This window comes from Dipodomys merriami, unplaced genomic scaffold (assembly GCF_024711535.1).
Source record: "Dipodomys merriami isolate MVZ:Mamm:240054 unplaced genomic scaffold, mDipMer1.0.p SCAF_60, whole genome shotgun sequence".
In the NCBI taxonomy this organism is placed as follows: domain Eukaryota; kingdom Metazoa; phylum Chordata; class Mammalia; order Rodentia; family Heteromyidae; genus Dipodomys; species Dipodomys merriami.
The window spans coordinates 1,105,568-1,121,523 of record NW_027206180.1 but is presented as its reverse complement, the minus strand read 5'-3'; the positions used below and the strand labels follow the sequence as shown (position 1 = coordinate 1,121,523).

General features: G+C 53.5%; 1 protein-coding gene across 4 annotated transcripts in view; it reads right to left on the bottom strand.

Annotated features, from left to right (window-relative positions):
- LOC138814507 (myosin-11) overlaps positions 1-15,956 on the bottom strand; it is a 56,334-nt gene extending 40,378 nt beyond the window's left edge. For all 4 annotated transcript variants that reach the window (XM_070003408.1, XM_070003409.1, XM_070003410.1 and 1 more), the window contains exons 1-3: positions 15,867-15,956; positions 6,378-6,739; positions 2,238-2,394 (exon numbers count right to left, since the gene is read on the bottom strand). In XM_070003408.1, coding sequence (XP_069859509.1) covers positions 2,238-2,394; positions 6,378-6,722 — 502 coding nt within the window. In that variant the 5' untranslated portion in view covers positions 6,723-6,739; positions 15,867-15,956. The remainder of the gene's footprint in view (positions 1-2,237; positions 2,395-6,377; positions 6,740-15,866) is intronic.

Sequence of the window (15,956 nt, the reverse complement as noted above, 5' to 3'; positions counted from 1 at the left end):
GGTCTTTAGAGGGATTGCAGGCCACGTCTGGAATTGGGATCACAGACACTTGGGGTCCTTCTGGCTGCGCACCTCTATGCTGGCACATGGGGCTTCCCACCCACAGAGCTCCTGCAGTTCCCAGCTCGGACCCCGGACCCCGGGTGTCGGCTGTCCTGGAGTTACGTGTGGATCCAGTGCCGGTGTGTTATGGGAGGAGCATTCTTGGGACCAGAAGTGAGTCAAAGCACCCAGTTTTTCAGATCTGGGAATCTTTACACAGACTTCCCGAGGCCCCGGGGGGGGGGTTGGGGGGGCGGGGGCTGCCACCTAGATTTACACACTGATTTTACTTGCATCATAACGCATCGTAGGCGCGTGGTCTGAGAATCATTGTGTGCACAGTTTCCAATAATTTTGTGCAAGAAAAAAAAAATCTTGCTTCAGGGTGTGGAAATTCCCAACTGTGGCACCGACAAGGTTCAGAGCATTTGGGGTTTTTTTTGGAGGGGGGGTGGTCAGTTGGGGGCTTGAGCTCAGGACCTGGGCGCTGTCCCTGAGCTTTTTTGCTTAAGGCGAGCACTCTACCATTTTGAGCCACGGCGCCACTTCTGGTTTTCTGGTGGTTCATTGGAGACAAGAGTCTCATGGACTTTCCTGCCAGGGCTGGCTTCGAACCAGGATTTTCAGATCCAGCCTCCTCAGCAGCTGGGATGAGAGGCGTGAGCCACAGGGGCCTGGTGCATTTGGGATTTGGGGATGAATTGTTTGCTGGTAAGTACCTGGCACTCACACCTGCCACTAAGCACTGCCGATGTAATACTTGATGTGATCCTCATAGACGCCCTGAGAGTCAGGCTGCTCTCTTCCCCAGAGGCAGCAATGGGTACGGAGAGGTTCAACGGCTCATCTAAGGCCACACAGCACCATGAGTGGCAGATTTGAACACAGGATGCCCTGTTCTAGAATCAATGTCCTGAACTAATGCAGTCACTGCTAGACTGTACTATCTCTGTAGAGGGGGAGAAGCTTCTAAGAAAAACATGGAGGAGACTGTATGAGGATGTCGCTTGTATCAAGTTCAGCAACAAGCTAGACTGATAGTATAGGAATCACCAGGAACTGGGCAAGAGGGGGCAATTTGAAGAGGGAACTTTCTAGAAACATGTCACATCTTAGTCTACAACCATGACACAGAAAAATCAGTTTTAAGCTGGGTACTTCAAATTGGCACGTTTTACCCATCCACTGAGTTTATAGCAGAAAATCCATTCCATTCCTTTTTTTCTGAGACGGAGACTCAAGCTGACCTCCAACTGGAGATCCTCCTGTAATCCCAAGGGCTGGGATTACAGGTTTACCCCACCATGCCCAACTTTTAAAATACTACGCAACACTTCCTCCAACCTATGGGTGCAAGGCAGATTTGAAAAACTTAAAATCACTTTCCCCTTTGGGTTCCATCCCCGAGATATCTCAATATACTCCAATGTTCTGAAAATCAAAACGTAATTTGAAATCTGAAACACATCCAGCCATGTTATGCTTAAGTATGACAACCTTCACGCTGTAATACCTGGGCGGGAAGGTAACATGTAAACATCTTCAGGCTAACAGGGAGCTGGTGGCTCACGCCTGGAATCCTAGCTCCTCAGGAGACTGAGAGGATCACAGCTCGAAGCTAGCCCAGGCAAGAAAGTCTGTGAGACTCCTGTCTCTAATGAGCTACCAAAAAGCCAGAAGTGGAGCAGTGGCACAAGAGGTAGAGCTCCAGCCTTGAGCAAAAAAAAAGCTCAGGGACAGCATTTCTAAGCCCCATGAGCGACAAAAAAAGAAAAAAGAAAAACCAACAAAAATATTAACTGAAAGGTCTTCAAGCGGGCATGAAGAATAATCTTTGTGCAGATGAGGACACTGAGGTGGAGAGGGACAGGCATGCGTCCACACTCCGGAGAGAGCCAACGTGGCTCCTGAAACCCTTCTCCCCCCTCTTCTTCCCTGGGCAGCTGGCATGGCCGGGAGGAGGGCAGGCGGGGGGGGGCAGGCAGGGGGGGCAGCTGAGCTTTGCCCGTATTTGCCCAGGCAGCCTCTCCCCCACCCCCTCCCCTCTCCCTCCAGCTGCCCACAGACGTTGGCTTTGCTTTTCTTCCTTTTTCAGTCACAGCCCTGGGTCCCCGGCACCACTTGCCAAGCTGGCATTCCTGGCAGGGATTCAGGGAGGTCGCTTGGGACGTGGCGGTGGCAGCGGCCGGGCCTACCTTGCAGCATGCTCCTGTAGGCCGTGTCGGCGATGGCGTAGATGTGGGGGGGCATCTCGTGCCGCTTCTTGCCCTTGTACATGTCCACGATCTTCTCCGAGTAGATGGGCAGCTGCTTGTAGGGGTTCACCACCACGCAGAACAGCCCCGAGTAGGTCTACGGACACAGGAGGAAGGACAGTCAGATGGAAGCACACACGGACGGACAGGATCCGCCGTGTCCTGGCAGAGGCGGGGCCTAGGCTCGGGAAATGGGGGAGGGGTCCCCTGGATGTCTGAGCCATCTTTGATTTCCTAATGGCGCGATTTTTAGATGGCCCTGGGTTCAAATCTCAGCCCCTGCATCTCGATGGCCACCACTGCTGTCCTAGCACCAGCGCAGAACCACCCCAGGGAGGCCACGGGCCTCCCACAGGTGTCTGACAGGAGGGGAAACTGAGGTATGCGGAGGGTGTGGCCACAGTAAAAGTGAACCCTGGGAGTGGTTTTCCCGACTTCCTGCTTGTGTGTGGCCACTAACAGAGCCCATCATCCTCCATAAACGCACACCACCTCCCCACGGGCAGCCTGGACAGAGGGGCCGGGGTGACGAACTCGGAACAGGGGTCCACTGGAGAAAAGTCCACAGAGACAGAAAGTATGCCCGTCACTCCCATGGCTAAGAGAGAGGAGCAGCCATTAGTGGGCTTGGAGGTTGTGAAAATGTCCTGGGGCCGGTGTGTGGCTGGGGTTCACTAGGCCTGGGCTCCAGGCTGACACCGCAAACAGGAACTTCCATGGCTGATGGATGAGTGAGATTCTGCTCATTCTGAAAAGGGCGTGGAACATGGCGCAGGGGAGGACAGGGGCTGGCCCACCCGCCCTCTCTCTCTCCCTCCCTCCCTCCCTTTCTCCAGTGCCTCAGTGAGACCTCCAGGCCCAATGGCACCCACATGGGGAGCACTGGATGGTGGAGGCCCAGGGCAGAGGCCAGGCTGGGGACAGAGCTCACCGTGTCACAGCCACAGCCAATCAAACAACAGAGCTGAGGTGAGGTGGCCAGCAAAACCCCACAGCACTCATTCATTCACTGGTTCATTGACTCATCACTCATTCATTCATTCACATCCACTCACACATTCACTCTCATTCACTCATTCATTTGCTCATCTACTCATTCGTCAGCCTGTGTGTCCTAGACTCGTGTCAGGTCACAGAACGGGATTTGTGCGACTTCTGAGCTGAGGCTGAGGGTTAGAGGCCGGGAAGTCCCAGGGCTCAGTCTGCCCAGGGCCGATGGATGGTGAGTGGCGGGAGGGATGCAGAGGGAAAAGTGGCAGAGGATGCTGGGAGGTGCGGGAGGATCGTCAGGTGGGCAGTGAATGGGCTCACACGAAACCCGTTTGAACAACCCTCCCTCACCCACTGAGCAGCTACTAATACCAGGTCTGGGGCAGAAACCACAAGCAAATAAATCTTGGGCAGCCATGGCCCTCCAAGAATTTCTAGCTCACGGGCCAGCTGTGGCGGTGTACCTATGTCAGCCCAGCTCCTTGGAAAGCCGGGGTGGGAGAATCTCTGTCTGGGTCCAGCCTGGGAGAGATAACAAGAGACTATCTCTGAAAAATGAAAAGAGGGAAAGGTCCCGGGGGGCTCATGAGCCCCGCTCTCTCCTCCAGGCTTCCGTAGGGGAGGGAGAGGTGGGGGGGAGTCGTTCTGCCTGTGAAAAGCACATAGTAGGAGTTCAAGGGGCCAGTTGTGAGCAGTGACAGCAGGGAGAGGCGGGGCTTGTGGAGAAGTACAGACGACACAGGCTGCTGGTGGCCTGGGCTGGGGACAGACACCTCACCACCTGCCAGCCCCTACTGACAGGGGCGTGGCTAACAAGGCTGAGTTGGGCTAAGTGGGGCGTGGCTAATAAGCTGAGTTATGATGGGAGGGGCGTGGCTAACAAGGCTGAGTTAGGCTGAGTGGGGAGTGGCTAACAAGCTGGGTTAGCCAGAGTGGGGGCGTGGCTAACAAGCTGGGTTATAATAGGCGGAGGGCGGGGCTAGCAAAGTAGGTTAGCGTGGGGGCGTGGCTAACAGTCTGTTTATGGGTGGGCGGGGCTTCCTGACCCCGCCCCTGTGCTGCTGCTCCTGCTCCTCCTGCTCCTCCAGGAGGCCCTGTCTGTCTATGAAGGGGAGAATCTGAGCAGAAAGGTTGGAGGCAGGGGCAGCCGTGGCATCACGAGGCAGAGAGCATGCCCATCTAATCCATCCAGAGGCGATCAGCGGGAATTTGAGGCTTGTTTTTGTTTCTTAATCTCTTTCAGATGACACCCTGGATTGGGGGGTGGGGGGAATCTTTCTGCTTTCTAGTTTGGACTCAAAGATCATGTGGGAGGATGGAGGAGACGCACAGGCCTGCCCTCCATTGCCCGGGATGGGGGGACACTCGCAGATGGAACACTGGACCCCAAGGACCCCAAGGAGACCTCCCTCCCCTACACACACCCCGCTCCTTCCAGAGGGGCCCTTGGGAAAGCCCACCTGCCAACCTAGGAAGATAACATTTCCACACAAAAATGCCACGCACGCACGCGCGGAACTTCCCTCAGAGAGGGAAAGATGGGCTTTCCTATTCCAGGCCTCGTATGCTGGCCTAGAAATGGAGCAAGCCAGTCAAGTGAGAGTACCTGCATTCAATGACAGGCCACAGGCTGGGCATGGCAGCGCACACTTATAATCCCAGCCATGCAGGCGGCACAGGGAGGATGGAGAACCCAGGTCTACCTTCTCCAAAATAATAATAATGAAGCAAAAAAGGACCGGGGGTGTGGCTCAAGTGGAAGAGCACCTGCCTAGCAAGTGCGAGACTCTGAGTTCAAACCTCAGTACCACCAAATAACAATCATAACCAATGAAAGGTGTATAAGTCCAACACCTAGACACACCACATGATACATTCATAGCCCTTCAAAGCTGGCTGGGGGGCAGGGGAGCTCTAGCCAGCACTCTAGCACCTGAACCATGTCCCCAGCCCTTTTGCTTTTAGTTTGTTTTCATAGGATCTTGCACTAACTTGGCCTGGTCTGGCCTCAGACTCTGATCTTCCTAATTCCACTTCCTGAGTTGCTGGGATTACAGGCATGTGCCACCATGTCTGGCTTGATGGTTATTTGTTTGTAAAAAGAAAAATCTCACTCTGTGAGATTTGTGTCTTTTCTACAGGGAAGGAAATGATGTTTCAAAGAAATTAGGTAACTGGCAAGGAAAGCTGGGTGCTGGTGGCTCACACCTGTCATCCTAGCTACTCAGGACGCTGAGATCTGAGAATCAGGGTTCAAAGCCAGCCCAGGCAGGATTGTCCATGAGACACTTATCTCCAATTAACCATTAAAAAGCCAGAAGTGGAGCTGCGGCTCTAGTAGCAGAGCACTAGCCTTGAGCAAAAAAGCACAAGGCCCTAAGTTCAAGCCCCAGGCTGGCATAACAAGGAAGTAATAAGTAAGGAAGTCTATCATGAGGATATTTCTGTCCCTTTTCTTCTGAGGTTTGGCTCCAACCCCATATGGAACCTGTGTCCCCTGTCACCAGTCCCTTGTATAGTCCGGTCCCTCCAGGTTAAGAATGTTCTAGATTTACACTACCCAATGCTGTATCCACCAAAACTCAGTGCCCGTTGAGTGCTTGATCTGGGGCCAAGATACCACTGGAGAGATGAAGTTTTAAATAATAATACTTAAAACATTTTCTATCGTGGGGTGTCGGTGGCTCACGTCTGTCATCCTAGCTACTCAGGAGGCTGAGATGTGAGGATCGCCGTTCAAAGCCAGCCCGGGGCCAGCAAGGAGCCTCCTATCTCCAATGAACCACCAGAAAACCAGACGGGGACCTGGGGCTCCAAGAAGTGGCCAAGCGCTCGCCTGGAGGAGCCACAATAGAGCTCAGAGACCCAGGCCAGGGGAGTTCAAGTCCCGGGACTGACAAGGACATAAATAACAAAATAAATACTTATATTTGCACACGGCTCTGTGAACACCGCAGGGAATCTCTGGTAGCCTGAACATGTGCATCTTCAAACCTGATTAAAGTTAGCCCCATGCGGCCAGTGGCTCGCCACGCGGGGGGGGGATCCCCCAGCCCACACCCCCGGGGGAGCCCCCCCCCAGTCACTCACGTAGATGAGGCCGGAGAAGTAGCGCTCTCTCAGGTTGTGCAGCACGGAGGCCTCGTTAAGGCAGGTGAGCTCCGCCATGTCCTCCACCTTGGAGAACTTGGGCGGGTTCATCTTCTGGATGTCGTCCTTGGCCACCGTCACCTTCTTGCCATTCTCCACCAGCTCCACCACCACCTCATCGCCCTTCTCCTCCTTCACGCTGGCCGCCTCGAAGCCCTGCTTCTCCGACGGGACCCACACCAGCTTCTTGGCCACCCAGTCCGCCTGCGCCATCGGGCTGTTGAGGAAGTTCTTGTCCACGAAGAGAAACTTCTCGTCATCGCTCAGCTGGCCCTTCTGTGCCATGGTGCCTGCGGGGTGCCCTGGGGTGGGACGGGCACACATGGTCAGCAGCAGGACGGAGGGGTGCCCCTCCCCCCATACACAGCTGACAGAAGCATCCAGAAGCTACCAGAATGTTCTATTGTCAAAGGATGCACAGGGCCACATGGGTGGCCATGCGCCCATCATCCTAGCCACTCAGGAGGCTGAGAGTCTGAGGATCGTGGTTCAAGGCCAGCCCGGGGAGGGAACATCCCTGAGATTCTTTTTGTTTGTTTGTTTTGTGGGTTTTTTTGGGGGGTCTGGTCGTGGGGCCTGAACTCTGGGCCTGGGCGCTGTCCCTCAGCTCTTCAGCTCAAGGCTAGCAATCTACCACTTGAGCCACAGCACCACTTCCTGCTTTTTTCTTTTTGCTTATGTGGTGCTGAGGAATCGAACCCAGGGCCTCAGGCATGCAAGGCAAGCGCTCTACCACTGAGCCACCTTCCCAGCCCCCCACCCCTGAGATTCTTATCTCCAGTGAACCACTAAAAAAAAAAAAATAAGCGGGCAGTAGAGCTGTGGCTCAAGTGGTAGAGCGCCAAGCCTGAGTGAAAAGCTGAGGGACAGCGTGTGGGCCCTGAGTTCAAGCCCCAGGGCCAGCACAAGAAAATATTATAAGAGAAAGACTCTAGGGGTGGTGGCTCATGGCTGTCACCCAACCCACCAGGGAGGTGAAGACAGGTGCGCGGCGATTCAGTGGCAGCGTGGCGAAATTATCAAGACTTCATCTCAAATCAAGAGCGATGCAGTGGTGCATGCCTATAATCTCAACTACACAGGAGGCTGAGGTAGGAGGATCACAGTCCCAGGTGGACCTAAGCTAAAGCCCAAATCCCTCTCTGAAAGACAAATGAGAGCAAAAGGACTGGGATGCGGCTCAAGTGGCAGAGCACCTGCCTGAACATGAGGCTCTGAATTTAACCCGATACCACCAAAGGAGGGAGGGGGGAGGGAGGAGGGAGGGGGGAGGGAGGGAGGGAGGAAGGAGGGAAGGAGGGAAGGAGGGAAGGAGGGAGGGAAGGAGGGAGGGAAGGAGGGAGGGAAGGAGGGAGGGAAGGAGGGAGGGAAGGAGGGAGGGAGGAGGGAGGGAGGAGGGAGGGGGGAGGGAGGGAGGAGGGAGGGGGGAGGGAGGGGGGAGGGAGGGAGGAGGGAAGGAGGGAAGGAGGGAGGGAAGGAGGGAGGGAAGGAGGGAGGGAAGGAGGGAGGGAAGGAGGGAGGGAAGGAGGGAGGGAGGGGGGAGGGAGGGGGGAGGGAGGGAGGAAGGAAGGAAGGAAGGAGAAAGGGAGGGAGGGAGGGAGGGAGGGAAAGAGGGAAGGAGGAAGGAAGGAAGAAAGGAGGGAGGGAGGGAGGGAGGGAGGGGGAATGAAGGGAGGAAGGAAGAAAGGAAGGAGGGAAGGAGGGAGGGAAGGAGGGAAGGAGGGAGGGAGGGGGGAGGGAAGGAGGGAGGGAGGGGGGAGGGGGGAGGGAGGGAGGAAGGGAGAAAGGAAGGAAGGAGGGAAGGAGGGAGGGAAGGAGGGAGGGAGGAGGGAGGAAGGAAGGAAGGAAGAAAGGAGGAAAGGAGGGAGGGAGGGAGGGAAGGAGGGAGGGAGGGGGGAGGGAGGGGGGAGGGAGGGAAGGAGGGAGGGAGGGAGGGAGGGAATGAATTATAAAACAATAGCTATAAAATTCCATTTCCTGTCTTAAACTATCTTCGCAGCCTATCTAGAGGACTACGCCTTGATCAAATACAGTTACGGAAGGCTGTCATTTCTATTATGAGCTTCCCGATATCAGCATTTACTTCTGATAAAATACACAGGACATACAACCTGCCATCTCAGTCTTTTTGGTTGGCAGTGGTGGGATTTGAACCGGGGATTGAACTGGCCGGGCAGGCCCTCTACCAGTGGCGCCACAGCCGAGACCCCATCCGCATCATCTTGAAGTGTACAGTGGAGTGGGGCACGCCCCCACCCCACTCAGAACACCCTTCACTTTGCAACACCAGCCCTTCCCCGCCCCGGCCTCCACTCTCCACCTCCATTTCCAAATCTCTGTTGCAAGTGCCTCCGGGAAGGGGAGGCATAGACTATGTGTCTTTCTTGCACTCAGCACAGCGTCCTCCAGATGCCAGAATTTCCTTTTTTAAGGCTGAATAGTATTCCACTATGGACAGACCCCAGCTGGCCTATGTCTTCATGTATCCACGGGGGGGGGGGGGGGCGGGGATTGCTTCCACATCGTCATGGGGATACCGGGTGCTGTAGTGGGCGTGGGCACGCTGCCCTTTGTGCATTCTCTGTCAGATTTGACCTTTTAGAACTTCTGATTAAATTGATGATCACGGGGCTGGGAAGGTGGCTCAGTGGCAGAGCGCTCGCCTTGCATGCATGAGGCCCTGGGTTTGATTCCTCAGCACCACATACACAGAAAAAGCTGGAAATGGTGCTGTGGCTCAAGCGGCAGAGCGCTAGCCTTGAGCAAAAGCAGCTCAGGGACAGTGCCCAGGCCCTGAGTTCAAGCCCCAGGACTGGCACCAAAAGCAATTAATTAAATAAAACCCCAGGTTATTTTTCTAGATTCCTCCTCCCCTCCCCCCTCCCCAGTGCAGGGAACACATACCAAGAGCTGCTCATACCACTGCCACCATTTATGGAGTAGCTTGGTGGCCCTGAGAGCCTCCATGGTATTTCCAGAACGTTCCATTCCTTCCGAGCGGCGTGACCCAATGTGCAGCTTTTCCTGGTCAGGCCACGTGCATGAGCTCCGCTAACTTAGCCAAATGAGCCAAATAATGAAACCGAAAAATAAAAGTAGGTGCGGGTGGGGGGGGGCGAGTGGGGGGGCGGGGGGAGGGTACCCCATCTGATCCAGCATAAAAACACAAGCAACACGAGCAAGTGCAGGGACTGAGTCCCTGCCCCAAAGAGGAGAAGACACCGCCCCCCCCAAACGCCCTGCTCCCCCTCCCCCTCCCCCTTCCTGGCTTTGATGCCACCGACCCTGATGAAGTGCAAAATCCTCTTTGGTCTGAAGGAAACCAGCTGCAAAGACCTTTCCCAGACTGGGCTCCTTGGAACCCTAAGGCCCTGAATTTCTGGAGGCTCCCCCCAGAGCCTGAGGCGTGCGGTGCAAGCGCTCTACCACTTCAGCCACGTCCCAGCCCTTGTTTGATTTTTGGGTTTTTGGGTTTGAGACAGGGCCTTGTGTTACCTTTGTTCAGGCCGGCCTGGAACTTGTGGTTTTTCTACCTTTGCCTCTGCAGTAGCTGAGATTACAGGTGTGCACTACCACACCTGGCATATTGGCGATGGGGCAGGATGAGGGAAAGCGCAAAGGTCTCCCACTGTGGTACAGACATGAAATCTGTTAGGGAGGTGCCAGGTATTATGTACCCCTCACGAAGACCCCCAATGCACACTGGGATATCCAACTTCCTGGCTTTTGTTCCATCTATCCACCTGGGGCTCCCCCCAAATAAGAAAATAATGCTTGGCCATACAATGCCCTTGAGAAACTGCAGTGAGCTCATCAAATCATACCAATCACAATCACAAAGCTGCTAAAGCACACTGAATGCCAGCTTCTGTGTGTGTGTGTGTGTGTGTGTGTGTGTGTGTGTGAGAGAGAGAGAGACAGACAGACAGACAGACAGACAGACAGACAGACAGACAGACAGACAGAGACAGAGAGAGACAGAGATAGAGGAAGAAAGCAAAGGAGGAAGGGAGGAAGGAAGGAGAGAAGGGGGGAAGGAAAGAAGGAAAGAAGGGGGAAAGGGGAGGGGGCAAGGAAGAGAGAAAAGAAAAGAAAGGGAAGGGAAGGAAAGGAGGAAGGAAGGAAAGAAGGGCTAGAAATGTGGCTCAGTGGTAGAGTACTTGCCTAGCATGAATGAAGCCCTAGGTTCTATTCCTCAGTATACCCATACACAGAAAAAGCTCGAAATGGTGCTGTGGCTCAAGGGACAGCACCCAGGGACAGCGCCCAGGCCCTGAGTTCAAGCCCCAGTACTGGCAAAAAAAAAAAAAAAAAGAGGAGGGGGAGAAGCAGGGCTGGGGGAATGGCGTGGCTCTCTTGCTCAGAGCTGGAGCTCTACCACTTGAGCCGTGTGTCCAGCCCATCTTCTTGTGACATTAGGGATCAAACCCAGACTCTTCCTCATGCGAGGCATACACTCTGCCACTGAGCTATGGCTCCAGCCCCAGCTACCATTTCATGTAATCATCTCAAAAACTCCGGGAGGATCGTGGTTCAAAGCAAAGCTGGGCAAGAAAGTCCACAAGATTCTTACCTCCAATTAACCACCAAAAAGCCGGAGGCCGAGCTGTGGCAAATGCTACGGCAACAGCCTTGTGCAAAGATGTCAAATGAGAGCGTAAAACCCCGAGCTCAAGCCCACGGACCGGCACAAAAATAACAATAAAAACGCACAGGGCAGAAGTGACAGCAACAGGGGGATTCTGCAGTCTCTCTCCGGTACAACTTGCCAATATTTAGTGCTTTCAAGTGTAAGGACATGCCGGGCACCGTGGCTCACGCCTGCAATCCCGGCTACTCAGGAGGCTGAGATCTGAGGATCATGGTTCCAAGCGAGCTCAGGCAGGAAAATCCTTGACACTCTTATCTCCAATAAACTACCAAAAAGCTCAAAGTGGAACTACGGCTTCAGTAGTAGAGTGCCAGCCTGGTGGGAAAAACAAAAGCTCAAGGACAGCACCCAGGCCCTGAGTTCAAGCCCCAGGACTGGCCTTAATTAATTTAGCGATTTCATTACAGGAAATTCATGCCACCTACACATCTTAGTAGATGAGAAGAGACACACATGGGTGAGCGCCCTCAATCTGAGAAGCTCCAAAATGTCTGCCTTTTGGCAGTGCCGACGGGACACCCCCAAGGAGACTCGTTCACCCTCCACCCTAGATGGCGGGTTGCAGTTAAAGCACACAACGAAAACGACTGCATACACAAACAGACGTGACCACGCACACGCACGCACGCACACTCAACGCGCACAAACACGCCAGCTGCAGCAGGGTAGACTCAGGGGAGGATTCTGATGGGGTAACTGGCAACCCTCCCCCCCAAATGACCACCAGGAGGCCGGAGGGAGGGGGTGTTGTTGACGTGGGGGTGGGGGGATGAATGGAGGAAGGGTGGGAGGCAGTCATAAGATTCAACATTTCACATTTTCATGTGAAAATGAAGCCAGGCCACTGGAGGGGAGGGGAAGGAGGGGCGGGAAGGGGCAGGGAGGGGCGGGGCAGGAGAGTTGGGGGAGCATGTGGGGTGAGGTGACACTAATCAACCCACAGATTGAACTCAAAGCCCCAGGTACAACTACTTAAATAATAAAAAATAAAATTAAAAAGATAGCAGGCTTCAGGTTACACACCCAAGGCATGCACAGGAAGGAATTCAATGTCTAGACTGCAAAATCCCCCTAAAAGCCCCAAACTCGAGCCCCTGGGGTCCCAGGTCCACAGGAGAAGGGACCTCCATGTCCCCACAGAGAGTGCATAGTTCTAGGAGTTCCTGCAAATTGTTGTTGTTGTTGTTGTTGTTGGTCGTGGGGCTTGAATTCTGGGCCTGGGTGCTGTCCCTCAGCTCTTCAGCTCAAGGTGAGTGCTCTAATGCTTGAGCCACAGCACCACTTCTGGTTTTCTGGAGATAAGAGTCTCACAGCCTTTCCTGCCCGGGCTGGCTTTGAACCATGATCCTCAGGTCTCAGCCTCCTGAGTAGCTAGGATGACAGGCATGAGCCACCGGTGCCCGGCTTTGTTCCTTCAAATTCTTGCAAGGATTTCTCTGAGCTCAGTGGTCTTCCTTGCCTTGGGGAGGCTGGGCAGTGGAGGATGTGGGAGAGACTCCTCGGAGGCCCAGAACAATCGCAAGTGATTCATAAACTGACAAGTTTAATTGAAACCCCTCATATGGGCTGGGAAGGTGGCTCAGTGGTAAGTGCTTGCCTTGCATGCTTGAGGCTCTGGGTTCAATTCCTCAGCACTACATAAGCAGAAAATGCCAGAAGTGGCACTGTTTCTCAAGCGGTAGAGTGCTAGCCTTGAACAAAAGCAGCTCAAGGAAAGTGCCCAGGCCCTGAGTTCAAGACCCAGGACTGGCAAAACAATAAAAATTAGACAACATGCTAAATATCAAGAAAGATGGAATTAGACCATCTGAAGAGCTGAGAGACAGCACCCAGGCCCAGAGTTCAGGCCCCACAACCGACAAAAAAAAAAAAAAAAAGAAAAGAAACCCCTGATATAATGTAGCTGATATAATTTGGAAGGAAGGCAATAATAATGAGGAAGTCCATGCCTTCCTCCTTCCCTCTCTCCCTCCCTCCCTCTCTCCCTCCCTTCCTTCCTTTGGTGTCCATAACAGGGCTTAGAGATCACATCTCAAAGACTTTCTGGCCTCTACTGGCCTCAAACCTCCATCCTCACATCTTGGCCTCCTTATTAGCTAGGATTATAGGCATAAAAATAGTATCTAATTACTGCTTGGACTTGTGACACCCTATCTTCTTTATTGGCTGGCTGAGCTATGGAGCAAATCTGAGACTCTGTTATAAAATAGGGCCTGTGGCTCTAAAGACTTGATAAGAAAATGCCCATAAATATTGTCCAGCAACCATGCCCCATACACACTGGGTAGCAAGGACCCGTGCCTGTCACCCTAGCTACGCAGGAGAATGAGATCCAGAGGGTCGCACTTCAAGGCCAGTAAAGGCAGCAGAATCTGAGCGACTCCACCTCCAAAACTACCCAGCAAAAAGCCAGGCCGCAGGCACCAGGCAAGCAAGCCTAGCAAGTCCTGCGTTCAAACCCTGATGCTACAAAAGAGAGAGAGACAGAGGAGATGGAGAGGGAGCATCCCCAAACACACTGCCTATTTTCTTTAGTCCCATTTTACAGACAGAAAAGGTAAGGCACCTGAATGCCAACCGAAGTGACTTTAAAAATCTGCTTGTGGCCTTCTATGATTCCCCTAGATTTGAAAGTGGGTGGGGTTTTTTTTTGTTTTCTGGGAAAAATGGATCATATTTTAGAATTGCCAAGTTGGTGCCTTACAGCTTCAGTGACACTTGTTTGGATAGAATGCCCAGAGGAAAAGAAGAGGCAATTCCCATCAAAAAAGAAAAAAAGAAAAAAGCAAGCAAGCACCGTCCTTTCCTTCCAAATGTCCTGGGCTGTGCTCCCCAGATCTTCCTGAGGGGGACCAGAAATCCCTAGGGCTCAGCCAGCAAGGCTGGGTAGCTGGCCGGGGGGGGGGGGGGGGGGGGGCTGGGCTGGAAAACACTACCATACATGGACATGTTTGCCTCCATCTCAGCCCTCCCAGGAAAAGTAATGATAAATCCATAACAAATACCTTGTACGGAATCGTGTGTCTATTTCAGACATGATAATAAAAAAATACGGTGTTTAGGAGTCAAACTTGGGAGGCTGCTGAAAGGTCGCCCCAAGAATCCAGAAGTACCTGAGGTCATCAGCGCCAGCGACAGAACTGTTTCATGTTCCTTTCAACCCAAAGTTCAGTTTATGTTTTCTTCAAAGTGGATGATAAATATTTACGATGCTGCAAGAATTTGGTCCTACCAGAAACCTGACTTCTAACGAGAAGTTTGAGTCTACAGTAAAGAAAGAAAGAAAAGGGGCTATGATGATTAGCTATAGGGTATAATAACCCTGGCATCAGATAAACCAGGGAATGAGCTCGACCATTTATTTGCTGGGTGCCATGGATGGTGTCTCAGCCTTTCTGAGCATCAGCTGTCTTCTATACTAAACAGGCCTCCTAATGCTTCTCTGATGAAGTTGGGCAAGGTTTAAATGAGATCAGTTAAGTGATCTCATAAGAATTATGTGGCATCAAGCACCAATAGCTCATGCCTGTAATGCTAGCTAGAGACTGTCATCTGAAGATCGCAGAGATGGAAGTCAGACCAGGCAGGAAAGCCTGTGAAACTCTTATCTCCGAGTAACCATACACACATACAAAAAAAGAGCTGGAAGTGGAGCTGTGGTTCAAATGGCAAAATAGCTAAAGGACAGTTCCCAAACCCTGAGTTCAATCCCCAGGATTAGGACAAAAGAAGAACTCCTGTGATCATTCCAATAGAAGCCCATCAAGAGTAGCTGTCTTGCTGGAAGACTCCAAGGGCTTTCAAAAATCATCTTCCCCCTCTTATTTCCCATCCTGCCATTCACAACTTTCAGACCAGCCCCTTCCAGCTCCTTTCTTTCAAATCCACTCCAAAACAGTAATTCTAAGCAAGCCAAAGAACTGAAGACAGAACCAAACCAAAAACAGCTACGCAAAGGAGTGTATTAACAGTCCAGCCTGACTTCCCTTTGAAACCCTCTGGCCGGTGCACAACCCAATCCATCAGTCCTAATATTAACTGAAGCTGCTCTCTCCCTGCCCCGAGTTTTCTAAATATTTCCTTTGTGTGTCTGTGTGTGTGCCCGCGCCTGGACTTTTTGTGGAACTTTTCTAGAAGTTGCAAGATCTCCACACCAGCCAGCCCAGTCTTGGTTTTTTGGGTGTTTTTTTCCCCCTGGCTACTCCAACATCACAGCCCGGTTTGTTTCCATGTGGGAAACGCCAGCCTGAGCTAACCTAGCGCAGGTGCAGGTCCTGCATGCAATCTGGGACTTGGCACCACCTGTAGAAGGTGGAGAGGGCTTGCATCTGGGTACACAAGCCTCACACCCATCGGCCTCCCCTCCCCTCCCGGGCCCCAGAGCCCCTGCCCACCCACTTCTAGCCCACCCCTGGGGTGATCCCGTGCACCTGGGCCGCGCTCTGCCCATCTGCGAGGTAGCAAAGTGCTCCAGGGCACTTTCTTTTTCCTTTTTTGGTGACCGTGCAAAAGCTGCTGGGCATGAGGTGCCCGCCTGCAGGGCCGCCCGCGAGTCCCAGCCCAGCACCCCCTTCCTGCTGCACCCTAGCCATTCATTTTCCCAAGACGAGGCACCCCGGCGTTGGGCCCGGGCCTGGCATCTCGAGGATGGACGCGGATGGACGGCTCGCCACCGTCCCCTAATTGCCCCCCAGCCCCCCCCCCCCAGCGCTCCGGGACCCCGCTGGACCTTCCAGCCCAGCCCTCCCCTCCGCCCCAGGGCGCCCCACAGCACTTACAGTCCTCTGGGGGGGGGCTAGGAGAGGAGACACCGGATGGAGACTCAGATCTGGCGCGCTTCCCAGGCCCGGGCGTCCAAATCCCCTGCG